Below are 15839 nucleotides of genomic sequence, written 5' to 3' on the forward strand. Positions count from 1 at the left end.
TTTTAAGGCCTCTACAGACCTCTAAGGCGTTGTTCCCCCGTAGGCACTTCTCCAGCTTCCTCATCTTCCTTTTCTGCTCCCTCTGCACCCTCAGCTCATTTTTGTCCCCAGATCTACAGTTGTTTCAACACAAAATAACACAGTTAAAACTTAGTACATGACAGATCACATCCAGCACATCGATTATCAGCACTGTAGCCCCCCAGGGATGTGAGCTCTCCCCCCTGCTCTTGTTCCTCCACACCAAGGGCTGCACCTCAGGAGACCTGTCTGTTAAATTCCTGAAGTTTGCAGATGACAAAAACGGCATCGGCCTTATCCAATACGGTGACGAGTCTGCATATAAATGGGAGGTCAAACAGCTTGTTCTCCGGTTCAGTCAGACCGACCTGGAGATGAACACGCTCAGAACTGTGGAGATGACAGTGAACTTCAGGAGAATGCCCTTAACACTGCTCCCATCACCATCCTCAACAGCATTGTTTCTACTCTGAAAATCTTCAGGTTTCTGGGATCCACTATCTTGCAGGACGTAAGGTAGCCTTCAAACATGTCTTCAATCCTCAAGAGAGGTGCAAAAGAATTTCCCAAATTGGGATCAATAAAGTCTAAGTCTAAGAGGATGTGCTTCTTGTGTCAGTTCAATCTGCCTTAACAGCTGCTGATCCAGTTCTACACAGGAATAATCCAGTCTGTTCTATGCACAATTATCACTCACTATGTTTACGTGCAGTCACTATTCGGGTTATGATCAATATTCCGGTTTCTGAAACATTTGGAATAACCTGTTTACATGCGTGAGCAAACAGGGGTAATCAGTTGGGATATCTCGATCAAAACAGCGACGCATGGACAACGTGTCAAAGCACGGAGAATATCATGACGCATTGCGCGTCATTTCAGCTTCTTTTTCCTGTATCCAAAAACAACAACAACAACAGCAGCACGACGGATAATGAACAGCCCGGGGCTGGACTGACCCACCACCAATACTTGACACTAATCTGTCTCACTTTCTTCAATAATGGAAGGCAAGAACGTGAAGAAATAGGAAATTGGGCCGGAGCTGTGCCATCCATATCCATGCTACCTGCACTCAAAAGACCAAGATTCCTTACGAATAGAACATGCACAGAACACAAATTAATGTTCCGTTTGTGATGGACTCTGAAACAGGACTCAGATGCAGAGCGGCAGAAATCACAGTTTATTTCAAAGTAACAACAAAAGAAGGAAACAACTGAGGGCGCCGATAAACGGGAACGGAGATGACAGTCTCTGCTGGAGGACACTCGACAGCTTCTAATGAAAAACACAAAACTCCATTAAAGAAATGCACACGGGCAAAAGGTCCAAAAACAAACGCTGGAGGGAAAACTCAACAGCCACTACAAAAAACTCAAAATCACCACTCGGGGAAAAAACTCACTGGTAAGAAGAACTCAGGTGCTGGAGAAACTCGACAGCCTCAGGTAAGAACTCAGGGAGGACGGGAAAAAACTCCGCTGGGAAAAAGAGCACACAGTACACAAAAGAAACCACAAGCGCTGGAGAACAACTCGACAGACACTTAAACAGAAATCTCCACAAAGGGAAAGCACTCAGGCAGGAACAAAAACTCAGCGTGCACAAAGGCAAACGGCTGGAGAACACGAGGCAGGGGTCAGGCAATCGGCACTGAGATGTGGACACGAGCGTAAGCACGGGTATCATCTGGCACCAGAGTGTGGGAGAAGCCTGCTTAAGAAGGGGAGTCCTGATTAGCGGCAATTAGTGACAGGTGTGTCAGGTAGAAGCTCAAACCCCAGCAACAATCAGCCCCGCCCCTGCCTCGCTCCAGCCCTGAAAGAATACACAGAACAAATCAGAGCAGATCGCTAAACCACGGCCACAACACCGTTCGATGGGGATATTCCAATAGGCATATACATGACCAAAAATTCGAGTAACCCAGGGGTCATATTCTGTTTTTTAAAAACCTATTATACCTTGTATTTATTATATTAGTATGTGTGCCAACCTGTCCTCCATTCAGGAATTACACTCCTCCAGACTGAGGAAACGGGCAGGAAGCATCACTGCAGACCACTCCATTCCATTCTGGACACAAATATTCCAAATTCTCCCCTCTGATAGGTGCTATAGATCACTGATCGTCAAAACAACCCAACATAACAACAGTTTCTTCCCACAAGTCATCGCCTTGAACAGTCATACAGTGTTAGTAACCCTCTGACACCAAAACATCCACTGACTGACTTATTATAACCCGTTAATACACAGTTTTTTTATATGTACCATCACTCACTGTCACCGTCAACACACATTGTAAATTTCATTGTACATATTGTTTATTGCCTCGCCATTACTTGTATATTGTTCATTGTATGTTTTATATTTTGGCACAGTTGAACTTATTTTCAGTCTTTTGTATGTCTTTTTCCTATTCAAGTACATTGAGTGCTGTGTTTAAACTGGAGTCGGATTCCTTGTTTATGCACACGAAAAATATTTAATTAAAAAAATACTATAAATGACAAAACATCTTGCAATGTTATAATTTTTACCAATAAAAAAAAGTGCTGCATTCATACTACAGCATGATTTTGATCCTGATTCTGAAATAGAAAGGAGGATGACATTATATGAAGGATGAGGTTTGTTGACACCAGTCTGAACATTCCATTAAACATAATCGATAAGCATAATATGGGTAGCTGTGGTCATTGTGGTCTACACGAGATGGTGGAGCATGTATTTTTATATTGTCCTAATTATCACCAATTGAGGCAGACATTTAAAACTGCGCTCCAAAGGAAACGCATGGCATTAGGTATTTCAGATGACGTGGGTAACAGGGCTATTTTACATTCACACTCCAATCCAGAAGGTGTCGGTAAAACACCTAAAAGCTGTTTGCAACCCACAATTAGAGGACGAAGAAGAGGAACAGCAAGAAGAAGAAGAAAAAGAAGAAGACGACGGAGAAGGAGAAGAAGAAACAACAACAAACTCTCGCGCTGCCTGCTCAGCCACGTTATAAAACCAAAGCTGGGCTCTAAAAACAGGACCTGAACATCCATTATGTCGTGGCCAGTGGGGTTCGACAAGTTCTGCAGTCAGGATAGTTCTGATCCATTTTGGGTAAGTTTATTTTCACGGTTTTCATGTCTTTTTCTTTATCTATAAAGTCTGTCCAGGTGTTACAGCTAATAACCGGCGTGTCGGATAAATGTGTATTTCTGCTGGTTCATGCGTGCGTCAGGCAGACGTTTCATCTGCGTGGCTGTTGAGGACCCATTTTTGGCTAAGCAAGAAATAAATATGCTGATTACTTCCGCTGACACATTCATTTGTCTGTGAATTTTAAACACTGCAATAGAAACACTTCGCTGGAACATTACTTTTGTTCTTGACAACAATACATGGACGTACTAGCCTTCTTTATCGAAAATGTCATTCGTTTTGTGCTTGAGTCGAACCACAGAATGTGCCCCTACCATCATCACCAGTGATGCCTTTCAAAGTCTGCAACTGAGACATCCAGGCAGGAGACCACGCACCCACTGCAAATACTGTGACATTCACATTCGTGAACGCTGAGCAATAAAACCCTGAAGCATCTGAAATGTGACCAACTTTGGTGTTGGAAGTTGGCCATACAATATAGTGCTTTACAATAACTTGTACCTTGTGTTCTGGCAGCACTGCCCGCCTGGCCCACCAAAACCAAATGCAGAATAGGCAACATGCTCTTTTGAATTAAAGAAAAGGGTAAGAATCTTATATGTTTATATTAACACTAATAAAATTCAAGTTTTAAAATGCATTGCAAACTTACTTATTATTGTGTAAAAAAAGGAAGACAACAGTAATGATAAATAATAATTTTTACAATTTATATCATACATGTATTGCAAGAATAGGCTCCCTATGTACAGGGTCCACCTACACAGGATGTGTGGTACCACAGACTGCATGTGGTGCACTCAATCTGAAAGGGAAACAGAAAGAGCTGACCTTTGACTCAAACGTTTTCACATCCTCACGTCCCTCATCTAGAGTAGGGTGCAGAGTAGTGCTGTCAGTTGATTAAAATATTTAATCGCGATTAATCTCATGAATGTCATAGTTAACTCGTGATTAATCGCAAATTAATCACACGTTTTTATCTATTCTAAATGTCCCATTAATTATCATTTTAATACTCTTATCAACATGGTAAAGTGGTTAGGCTTGCTTTGCAAATGTTTTTTTTATTGAAAACAACGTGTAGTGTTTTATTTCACACTAACATTCTCACTTTGAGCAGTCATTCACATTTGAATGATCTGTTTATTAACACTGTCAATAAAAAGATGACAAAAAAATAAATACTTTGTTACAAAAAAAACCACTCAACAACCCTTTCGAAGGGATCAAAGCAGGGTGATACAAAATAACGTTACAAAGTGCGCATCATTGTAAACTGGGACTTAGCCTATAGCGCAGTTAAACCATGGCTTAAACTTTCATTTCTTTAGTTTCCTTTGAACATACAAGCAGTCAGACTCTAATGCTCTTCTGTTTATTCACCAGAGGCTTATCAACCCAGCCTCTTATTTCTCTCCAGAAAGAAAAAACATTACTTGGCTACGGCTTCAGTAAGCTTGTTCTTAGTTGCGGTATCCATATGCCTCTGTCGAAAACCATCCATTGTCACCTGGTTTTGACAAGGAGGTGGCAGAGAATTCACATTAGCCGTGTGTTTGGTCATCAAGTTTCAGACTGGATGTGCTGCAGTGATAATTTGATTCACACCGACAATACACACAGATAACTTTGGTCTTGTCAGTCGACCCATCTGGCAACTTTTTGAAACTAAACTTTCCATTCAGAATCTTGTTCGCATCCATTTCGGCGTTTCGCACTTGACATCCACACAGTTCGTGAGCAGGCAAAACCAAACACGTGCGTGGGGCGTGCCTGTTGTTTTGTTTCCGGTTTACAATCGGATCCTGTAGTTTATTGTAACGTTACTAGCAATGGCCACAGCTTATAAAAAACTACAAGTTCACTAGGTCACAAAGAGCGTTAATCGCGTGATAAAAAAAAGGCGCAGTTAAAATTGATTTGTGTTAACACGTTAAGAGCGCAATATTTTTGACAGCACTAATTAAAAGCATAAAATAGCAATTTGTGTCAAATTCTGGATGTGACCTGTGGTCTTTTCTGTATGAAGTTATTGTATTCTTATGTTCCTTCCAGTGTCCTACAAAAAATGTAAAGGCAAAAGACGTGCAAGTAAGATAAATTCAAATACATGTTTTCCGTATTGGATGTGGCTCAGGAGGTAGAGTGGTCCATCACTTATAGAGGGTCAGTGGTTCAATCACTGGCCCCTGCAGTCTGCATGTTGAAGTGTCCAGCTACTGAACCCCACATTGCTTCTGATTCTGTGTCATTGGTGTGTGAGTGTGTTTGTGAATGGTTAATGCTCATCACGAGCAGGTGGCACATGGCCTCCAGTGAACAGATGTGTGTGTGAGTGGGTGAATGCTGACTAGTGGTTGTTAAGACTAGAAAAGCGCTATACAGTCCACCAGTTACCATTCACACAGTGATGCTGAGGTAACCTATCCAAGGTGCATCCCAGTGTTCCAGTTCAACGTTGGTATGTTTAATTAGTATTACTACCCACTGCCCCTGAGCTGTCCTCGCCCAACACAGCTCAGATAGGTCATCTGTAAAAAATTACATAGACTTTAATGTAGTTCTGAGCCAGTACAGATCAGTATACCTGATAGTACTGCGTACTTTAGCCAGGACTTTGCAATATCCAACCTCAACCAAGACACACCCTCCCAGTCCACAGGGTACCGGGTCTGTTGTTGGGGCAAGATTTGCTCTGCAAGTTAATGGTCTCTGATGAGTATAATTTTGGTGACTTTTTATGAATGATGGATAGCCACAGAGATAGTTAAATGTTACTTTGCAGACACAAACACACTACAAGATTTTGTGTCCTGCTATTTGGAATGGCAGCTGTGAAGAATGTTCCACTGCTGAGGAACGTTAGATGCATGCATTTCCTGGATTCGTTAATATTGTGTGGGCTGGATGGGAACATGGTGGGCTGGATGTGACCCATAGGCTGCCAGTTGACAGTATGGGCTGGGTCTGGATTGACTTGGCATTTGGTCCGGATGTGGACCAAGGTCCAGACTTTGAGAAGTCCTGCTCTAAGGCCATCATGGAACAGGTGTTTTTATATTGAGAACTGAAGGCACTGGTTGTAGTAAGGGCTTTCACAGCAACAGCAATTATGAAAACAATAGTTTTCATACTTTTATTCATAGATAATTTTGAAAACCATTTAATAATTACCCTTGCTTTAAAGCAGTCGATGTATTTGTATTGGTTCATTACATGCAATCCCAATAGAATCCATTTTAATTTGTAAGATAAGTGTCTTGGTTGACACGCCTCTGCAACATCACGTGGCAGTCGGGGACGGTGCCTCTGGACTGGCAGACTGGGGTGGTGGTGGTCCTTCTTTTTAAAAAGGGGGACTGGAGGGTGTGTTCCAACTATCGGGGGATTACACTCCTCAGCCTCCCTGGGAAAGTCTATTCCAGGGTACTGGAGAGGAGAATCCGGCCTATAGTCGAACCTCAGATTCAGGAGGAACAATGCGGTTTTCGTCCTGGCCGTGGAACACTGGACCAGCTCTATACCCTCCACAGGATGTTTGTGGGTTCATGGGAGTTTGCCTAACCAGTCCACATGTGCTCTGTGGACTTGGAGAAGGCATTCGACCGTGTCCCTTGCGACATTCTGTGAGTATGGGGTTGGAGGCCCAGAGCAGGAGCTTGGTCTGCATTGCTGGTAGTAAGTTGGACCTATTCCCGGTGCATGTTGGACTCAGGCAGGGCTGCCCTTTGTCACCAGTTAGAATTTCTAGGCACAGCCAGGGGTCGGAGGGGGTTCGGTTTGGGAGCCGGCAGATTTCGTCTCTGCTTTTTGCGGATGATGTTGTTTTGTTGGCTCCCTCGAGCCAGGACCTTCAGCATGCACTGGGGCAGTTCGCAGCTGAGTGTGAAGCAGCTGGGATGAGAGTCAGCACCTCCAAGTCCGAGATGAAGCAGGAGAAAATGGGATGGGATGGGATGAGATGGGAGATAAGATAAGGTAAGATAAGATAAGATAGACTTTATTTATCCCACATTGGGGGAAATTCACATGTTACAGCAGCAACAAGACAAGAAGACAAATAAAAAAATAACAAGAATAAAAAATATTGCACATATATACCTTATGGTAATTTACAATATATACAGTATGTACACACTAATTTAAAAATTACGATTGCACATGAAAAACAGAGGAAAACATGTGAGATGTGATCAGGTTATCAGTACAACTTGCATTTGAGTGGATATTTATTGTGCACTGTTATACAGTCTGATGGCTGTGGGCAGGAATGACCTGCGGTAGCACTCTTTCCTGCACTGGGGATGTAAAAGTCTTGTGCTGAAGGAGCTGCTCAGGGTCCTCGCAGTGTGTCTAAAAGTGTCCGTGATGGATGTCAGCTTGGCTAACATCCTTTTGTCTGCCACCTCCTCGATGGAGTCCAGTGGGCAGCCCAGGACAGAGCTGGCTCTCTTAACCAGTTTGTTCAGTCTCTTCCTGTCTCTGTCCGTGCTGCCCCCTCCTCAGCACACTATGGCATAAAACACTGCAGAGGCCACCACAGTGTCATAGAATGTCCGTAGTAGAGCCCTGCACACACCAAAGGACCTCAGTCTCCTCAGCAGGTGTAGGTGACTCTGGCCCTTCCTGTATAGGGCATTAGTATTGTCTGTCCAGTCCAGTTTATTGTTGAGGTGAACACCCAGGTACTTAAATGAGTCCACCATGTCCATGTCTGAGCCCTGGATGTTCACCAGTGTGTGAGGGGAAGGTTTCCTTCGGAAATCAATTACCATCTCCCTGGTCTTGCCAGTGTTTAGGATCAGGTGGTTCTTCTGACACCAGTCCACGAAGTCGGTGATGACCCCCCTGTACTCCTGCTCATTCTCCTCTGACACACAGCCAACAATGGCACTGTCATCAGAGAATTTCTGCAGATGACAGAGGGTGGTTTGTACATGAAGTCCGAGGTATAGAGGCAAAAAGGAACGGTGACAGCACTGTACCCTGGGGGACCCCAGTGCTGCTTACTACCACATCTGACACACAGCTGTGTAACCTCACGTACTGCGGTCTGTCAGTGAGGTAGTCAGTGGTCCATGCAGCCAGCTGTTGGTCCACACCAGCCACTTCTATTTTCCCTCGCAGCATTGACGGCTGGATGGTGTTGAAAGCACTGGAGAAGTCAAAAAACATGACTCTCACAGTGCTCCCGGGGGACTCCAGGTGAGACAGGGCCCGGTGTAGCAGGTTGGTGACAGCGTCATCCACCACGATGCCAGGTCAATAAGCGAACTGCAGCAGGTCCAGCACAGAGCTCACCTGGGTGCGTAGGTGGCTGAGGACGATCCTCTCCATGGTCTTCATGAGGTGGGAGGTCAGGGCGACAGGTCTGTAGTGGCTTGGTTCCCTGGGATGGGCTTTTTTTGGGACTGGCACCATGCAGGAGGTCTTCCACAGGGCCACAGGGACTCTCTCTAGACTGAGACTCAGGTTGAACATGTACAGAACCACCTGACTGAGCTGGTCTGCATTACAAAATATGGAAAAGTCAATGGGGGGATTAATACTTATGCAAGGCACTGTCACATGATAGCTAGTTAATTCTTGTCTCAATTGTGGTATGATAATGAATACAAAATTCATTGAATTCAGTGCCCCCATATCACTATTTTTCAAGTTACTGTAGCTGTAATATTTCACAGGACAGCACAGTCCTCTGACTACACTCATGAACTGGCTTAACCACTTGCAGGTGGAACTTTCCGCACTCCAGTGTCGGCATGTTGTCTTCATACTGAGCATGCACTGCACTGTGGTGCCTTTGGGTGTGTATCAACAATCATTGTACATTGCCAAGATGTCACCCATTAAAAAGCTTCCCTTATGCAGTTCATGTCACATCCTTGTGGGAGAATGGGAAAAGGGCTTTGAGGCTGGTGACCTCAGTGTATCATCCCTGTCCACCACCATTCGCTTGTACTTCACTTGTTACTACTAGGGTTGGGCGGTAATCAGGTAATAAGGTATCCCGCAGTATCTAAAAATAACAACGCTATCAGTTTCATTACCGTCATTAAAAAAATGCTGCGCATATAGGTCTATAGGGGTCTAACATAATTGTAGCATCGTCATAACAAAAATGAAATCCACTCCATTCAATGTATCTGGTTGAATTTTTACTTGAGAAAAAGATGCTTGATACAAAATAACGTTACAAAGTGCGCATCATTGTAAACTGGGACTTAGCCTATAGCGCAGTTAAACCATGGCTTAAACTTTCATTTCTTTAGTTTCCTTTGAACATACAAGCAGTCAGACTCTAATGCTCTTCTGTTTATTCACCAGAGGCTTATCAACCCAGCCTCTTATTTCTCTCCAGAAAGAAAAAACATTACTTGGCTACGGCTTCAGTAAGCTTGTTCTTAGTTGCGGTATCCATATGCCTCTGTCGAAAGCCATCCATTGTCACCTGGTTTTGACAAGGAGGTGGCAGAGAATTCACATTAGCCGTGTGTTTGGTCATCAAGTTTCAGACTGGATGTGCTGCAGTGATAATTTGATTCACACCGACAATACAATAATCTGGTTGAATTTTTACTCGAGAAAAAGATGACTGTGCAAAAGTAAATGCTACAAAAAGAACCTGAGCAGTTTTACAGTTGTTTTAACACAGGTATGTCCAGGCGCTCATATGGGCGCGCCTGGGCAGAGTACCGCTATCTCGTCCAAGCACATGGAGAAACTCCTCTGTTGAAAACAGTTTTTCCAGCCTTTTTTCTGCTTGCTATTGTTTTCAGCTCTCGTAAAAGGACGAAATGCAAATTAAACAGTAAAATAACACTTCGGGCTGCTCAGCAGGGTCCTCTGTGAGCGCTCAGCTCTTTCATGAGACGGAGCGGTGAAACTAACTGCGTGGTTACACCGGTCAATAGCTCAGCGACCCGCCCAAATTCACCATAGAAACACCAATGACGATCCAGAAGGTAATAACCCCAGAGATAGGTTATCGCATGAAGAGCTCTCCCTCCATTCTAGAAATCCCCTCCTTTTTATGTAAACAACTAGGACCTTCGTGATTGATCTCAAACTTATGCAGAGTCATAGGAGGAGACATTAGCAACGTTTTTTCGGGCTGGAATATAACTTTTGACCACAAAAAAAGCAAAGGTAAAACATACTGTATAATTTAGCAAAGTTTTTTCTGGTACTCTTTGGCTGCTAGCTTGCCGAGTTTTCGTCGCACAATGTGGAGCCAGACATCTTCGTGATCATCAGACTCTGCTTTCATATGATACCAGGCTTTTGTGGTCTGCGTGAAGTGGTGAAATCAGCAGATGCAGTGCCTTTGACGTGCCATTTTTTTGTGCTTCCCTTACATGCACATTACACATATTGCACATATTTCATGGGGTGTGAATCATGTTTCGTTTGGGTGCCAATGCTTGGTAGAGGCTTTTAACTGAGTTTCTCCCTGTCATTCTGGTATGCTACAAGTTAGGACTGGTGCTTCTTCACGTCAGCATTGAACGTCTGAACTGCGCGGATGTCACGCTGCCCTGCAAAGTGATTTTTAATTAGTCACGGTAATACCATATACCCCGGGAAAATGTGGGGAAAGTTTGACAGTATCGTGCCTGTGAATATTCTCATTCATCCAGGTCATTGTAAGCTTCAGGGCATTCAATCGATCGCAACTGGACTTTGTCAGTTTGTCTTGGAAGCAGACGCATGGCACAACACAGAAGGGCTAACTCTTCAGGTCTAGACTCAGCTGTTTACCTGCATCTCAAGGAGGAAGCACACTCCTTTGAGGATAAAAATGTGCATATTCTGGACAGAGAAGACAGATGGTTTGAAAGAGGAGTGAGAGAAGCCATCCATGTCAAGGTTGAAAAACCATCTCTGAACAGAGGGGGAGGTCTGAGACACCACCTATCTCCCACATACAATGCTGTCCTTTCATCTCTTCCAAAGAGATTCAAAAACTTAGCCTCTGAAAATAAACAACAAAGCCATTCACACATGGCTCAAGGAGCCTCCCAATGACAAGAATGGGACACTAACGAGGCAGGCGACTGTCGTTGACACCCAAGGGTCGCACCCTACCCCGCCTTAATGGGGGATTGTTTGCCTCACAATAGAGTGATACTATCCTTGGTTTTGGGGGTTGGCCTCACTCAGAGGATAAATACTTGAACCTAACACCATTTCATTGGACTAGAGCTGTCCTATCTAGTCCGGTGCGCATGAACTGATGAAGCCTGCTCGGATGAGAGGCGAAACGTCTTCCATGACAAACTGACAAAGTCCAGTTGCGATCGATTGAATGCCCTGAAGCTTTGACAGTATCAAAATTTGGATACCGCCCAACTCTAGTCCACTCTGTTCAATGTATCTGGTTGAGTTTTTACTTGAGGAAAAGGTGACTGTGCAAAAGTACGTATTAAGAATGAACCCGAGCAGTTGTACAGATGTTTTAACACAGGTATGTCCAGGCGCTCATTTAGGGGCATCTGAGCAGAGTACTGTTATTTTGTACACGGAGAAACTCCTCTGTTGAAAACAGTTTTTCAGCCTTTGTCTGCTTGCAATTGTTCTTAGCTCTCATAAAAGGACGGAATGCAAATAAAACAGTAAAATAACACTTCGGGCTGCTCAGCAGAGTCCTCTGTGAGCGCTCTGCTCCTTCATGAGACGGAGTGGTGAAACTAACTGCGTGGTTACACCGGTCAGCAGCTCAGCAACCCGCCCAAATTCACCATAGAAACACCAATGACGATCCAGAAGGAAGTAACCCCAGAGATAGGTTATCGCACGAAGAGCGCTCCCTTCACTCTAGATACCACCTCCTCTTTAAACAAGCAGGATTGTTTGTGATTGATCTCAAACTAACACAGAGTCATAGGGGGAGACATTAGCAGCGTTTTTTCGAGCTGGAATATAACCTCTGACCACAAAACTACCAAGGTAAAAAATACTTTATGATTTAGTGAAGTTTTTTTTTGTTACTCTTTGGCTGTTAGCTCGCCTAGTTTTCGTTGCACAGTGAGGAGGCAGACATCTTCGTGATCATCAGACCCTCTGCTTTCATATGATACCGGGCTTTTGAGGTTTGCGTGAAGTGGTGAAATCAGCAGATGGCGTACCTTTGACATGCGCTGTTTTCGTTACATGCGCATATAATTTCGTGGGGTATGAATTATGTTTCATTCTGGTAGCGTGAGCATTGACCATTTGAACTGCACGCATGTCACGCTGCCCTGCAAAGTGAATTTTAATTAGTCACGGTAATACCTTATACCCTGGGAAAATGTGGAGAAAGTTTGACGGTATCAAAATTTGAAAGATGCCATATAGCCCTTGTAGGAGCCACATCTATTATTTGTCTGTCTCACAGGTTACGTCAGCTCTCCACAGGTGGCGGTGTAGCTTTTTCTTTATATTCACGGTGCAGGAAGGCAGGTGAACAGGTGACGCATGGGGTGGAGGGTCATGCGGTTTTTACCGCTCGCTTGCTTACATCTCACCCCCTTTTGTTTTACAGCATCATCCCCTTTGGTCTTTTTTGCATCATCTAAGTGTTTTTGTTGTAAACCCTTTTGACAATAAATGGGAACATCACCCAACTCTGGAACATGGCACGGACAGCTGTTTATTAGAAGTGCATCAAAAACCTCATCTCCCCACTCCCATGCAGAGCGATTAAGTAGGGCAGGATAGTCGCTATAAAAGTAAAAACCCGACTTCTCCTGGAGACTGGGAGCTTCTTGGATGTTTGGACGCAAGCAGCAAGTCCGTCATCATCACACCGGGAGAAGGTGAAGGTCTGTGGGCACCGACTAACACCTTTAGGTGCAGTTAGTACCATAAACTCACCTGTGCTAAAGATTGTTGCGCTTGTTTGGAGCAGCGTTGCGCTGATACGGCAGATGGCCGCAGTGATATCGATGTTCTCATGTAGAACTTACTCATTGTGATGACTTGTGCATTGATGGGAGCTGAAGGAAAGAGAAGTGCGCACATATTGGTCACCAGTATAGCGCAGCATTCTGTTGAAGCATCTTCTCTTTAAAGCGTCATGCACGATTTTTGAAAATGGGTGAAATGCAATGTGTTAATGCTGAAACTGACTCAGTTGTTAGAAGTGATATCTCAGAAAAAAGAACAAGGAAACCTACCTATAAAGGAATGATGATTGTGATTGAACGGCTCCAGAAGTAAAGAAAAGACCATTTTGCGCAGGCAAGCAAATTGAAGACAGAAATCAAAGCACTCTTGGCATTTAAGGAAAATGGTTCTGCTGTTCAACATAATCTAAAAAGGTTCAAACAACTATGTCAAAAGGCATCTGAGCTTCATAACACATTTCTCACACAGTTTTCTCTCCCTGAAGAGGAAAAGATAAGGCAGGAAACATGGTTTCATTCCAAAAGGTCTAACGATGCATTTGTTGAAGAAATATCAACATGGTTGAAAGACAATGGAATCACACGTGATGATGGTGATGAACATGATGATGATGGTGGTGATGAAAATGAGGATGATGTTGATGAAAATGAAGAAAATGATGATGATCTTGATCAAAAGCAAAATGATGATGGTGGTGATGAAAACGATGATCTTAGTCAAAAGCAAAATGAAGGTAATGATGTGGATAAAGATGCAAAGTCTGAGTGTCAAGATGATATCAATCCTGAGGACAGCGTGTCTAATGTGCCAAGCAAAAGGTCAAGCAGGAGAAGCCACTCTAGATCAGCCACGTTTAGCATTTCTTCTGCACGCTTACAGGCAAAGGCTGAGAAAGCAGTTTTAAAACAGAAAGCTCCTGCTTTGCAAAGGAGACGTGAATTTGAGGCACAGGAGGAGAAACTCAGACAAGAAAGTGAGAGACTGAGCTAAGGAGAAAAAACTGGAATTCCATCCAAATGCAAATGAATTTGTACCAAGAGGAAAAGGATTACCTTTGGATCAAACCCCAACAGCACCCCCTGCCTTATCTATGCAAGATGCACGACCAAAGCTGAAAGTGCAAATGAAGGCAAGGCAAGGCAAGGCAAATTTATTTGTATAGCACAATTCATACACTAGGCAATTCAAAGTGCTTTACAGAAGCATAAAAATCATACATTTTGATTAGAAGAGAACAAAAAAATAAAAATAAAATACAATTAAAGGAAAATTAAAAACAGACACCAGTAAAAGACAATAATTTAGCATTTAAAATTATTAAAACCATTGAGCAAATACATTTACTTTAAGTAAAAGCTGTAGCAAATAATAATGTTTTCAACCCTGATTTAAATGAGCTGACACTTGGTGCAGACCTCAGGTGTGCAGGGAGAATGTTCCACAGGTAGGGAGCATAATAACTGAAAGCTGCTTCACTTTGTTTGGTTCTGATTCTGGGAATCAGAAATAGACCTGTCCCTGATGACCTGAGAGGTCTGGTTACTTCATATGGAGTCAATAAATCTAGAATATATTTTGGTCCTAGACCATTTAATGCTTTATAGACCAACAGTAAGATATTAAAGTCTATTCTTTGACTCACAGGAAGCCAATGTAGTGATCTGAGGACTGGTGTGATATGGTCCATTTTTCTGGTGTTTGTAAGGACTCGTGCAGCCGCATTTTGGATCAGCTGTAGTTGCCTAATTGATTTTTTGTTTAGGCCAGTAAAGACTCCATTGCAATAGTCCAACCTACTGAAAATGAATGCATGAACAAGTTTTTCCATGTCTTCTTTGGACAGACAACCCTTGATTCTGGTTATATTTTTCAGGTGGTAGTAGGCTGATTTGGTAATCAGCTTTAAATGGTTGTTAAAATTCAGGTCCGAATCAATAATTACACCAAGATTTCTGGCTTTATCTGTTGTTGTCAGTGACATGGAGTTAAGTTGAGCACTGATCTTTGACCTTTCATTTTTGGGGCCAAAAACAATCACTTCTGTCCTATCTGCATTAAGCTGAAGAAAATTCTGGCACATCCACTCATTGATTTGATGAATACACTCACTCAGTGAAAGTAAGGGACTGTAGTCATGTGATGACACAGAAATATAAAGTTGTGTATCATCTGCGTAAATATGATAAGAAATATTATGATGCTCCATAATCTGAGCTAGGGGCAACATGTAGATATTGAAAAGAAATGGTCCGAGAATGGACCCTTGTGGCACCCCACACATCATCTTCTTTCGTTCAGACACATGCTCACCAATTGACACAAAGTAGTCTCTATCTTGTAAATAGGATTTGAACCAGTGTAGTACAGTGCCAGTAAATCCCACCCACTTTTCCAGTCTGTCAAGAAGTATGTCATGATCAACCGTATCAAAGGCAGCACTGAGATACTAAGACTGAGGTTTTGGAAGCATCATTATTCAGATGTATGTCATTTAAAACTTTGATAAGTACAGTCTCAGTGCTGTGGTGTGGACGAAATCCAGACTGAAATGCATTAAAACGATTGTTCTGCATCATGAAAGCATGTGTTTGTTGAAAAACAACCCTTTCAATAATTTTTCCTAGAAAGGGAAGATTTGATATTGGCCTGTAGTTCCGTATTACTGAAGCATCCAGATTAGTCTTTTTTAGCAGAGGTTTTATTACTGCAGTTTTCAAGGCCTGGGGAAACTGACTGGACTGAAGAGAATTATTTAT

At 43.0% G+C, this 15839-nt stretch overlaps 1 protein-coding gene across 3 annotated transcripts in view; it reads left to right on the forward strand.

The window, feature by feature from the left end:
• The first annotated feature begins 2920 nt into the window (after window positions 1-2920).
• Window positions 2921-15839, forward strand: part of abcc1 (ATP binding cassette subfamily C member 1 (ABCC1 blood group)) — a 76998-nt gene continuing 64079 nt past the window's right edge. For all 3 annotated transcript variants that reach the window (XR_011603089.1, XR_011603090.1, XM_070980468.1), the window contains exon 1: window positions 2921-3144. Coding sequence is in view for 1 of the 3 variants with exons in the window: in XM_070980468.1 (XP_070836569.1) it covers window positions 3085-3144 (60 nt within the window). In the remaining 2 variants the exon portion in view is untranslated. The remainder of the gene's footprint in view (window positions 3145-15839) is intronic.

Source organism: Chaetodon trifascialis, chromosome 15, assembly GCF_039877785.1.
Source record: "Chaetodon trifascialis isolate fChaTrf1 chromosome 15, fChaTrf1.hap1, whole genome shotgun sequence".
Classification (NCBI taxonomy): Eukaryota; Metazoa; Chordata; class Actinopteri; order Chaetodontiformes; family Chaetodontidae; genus Chaetodon; species Chaetodon trifascialis.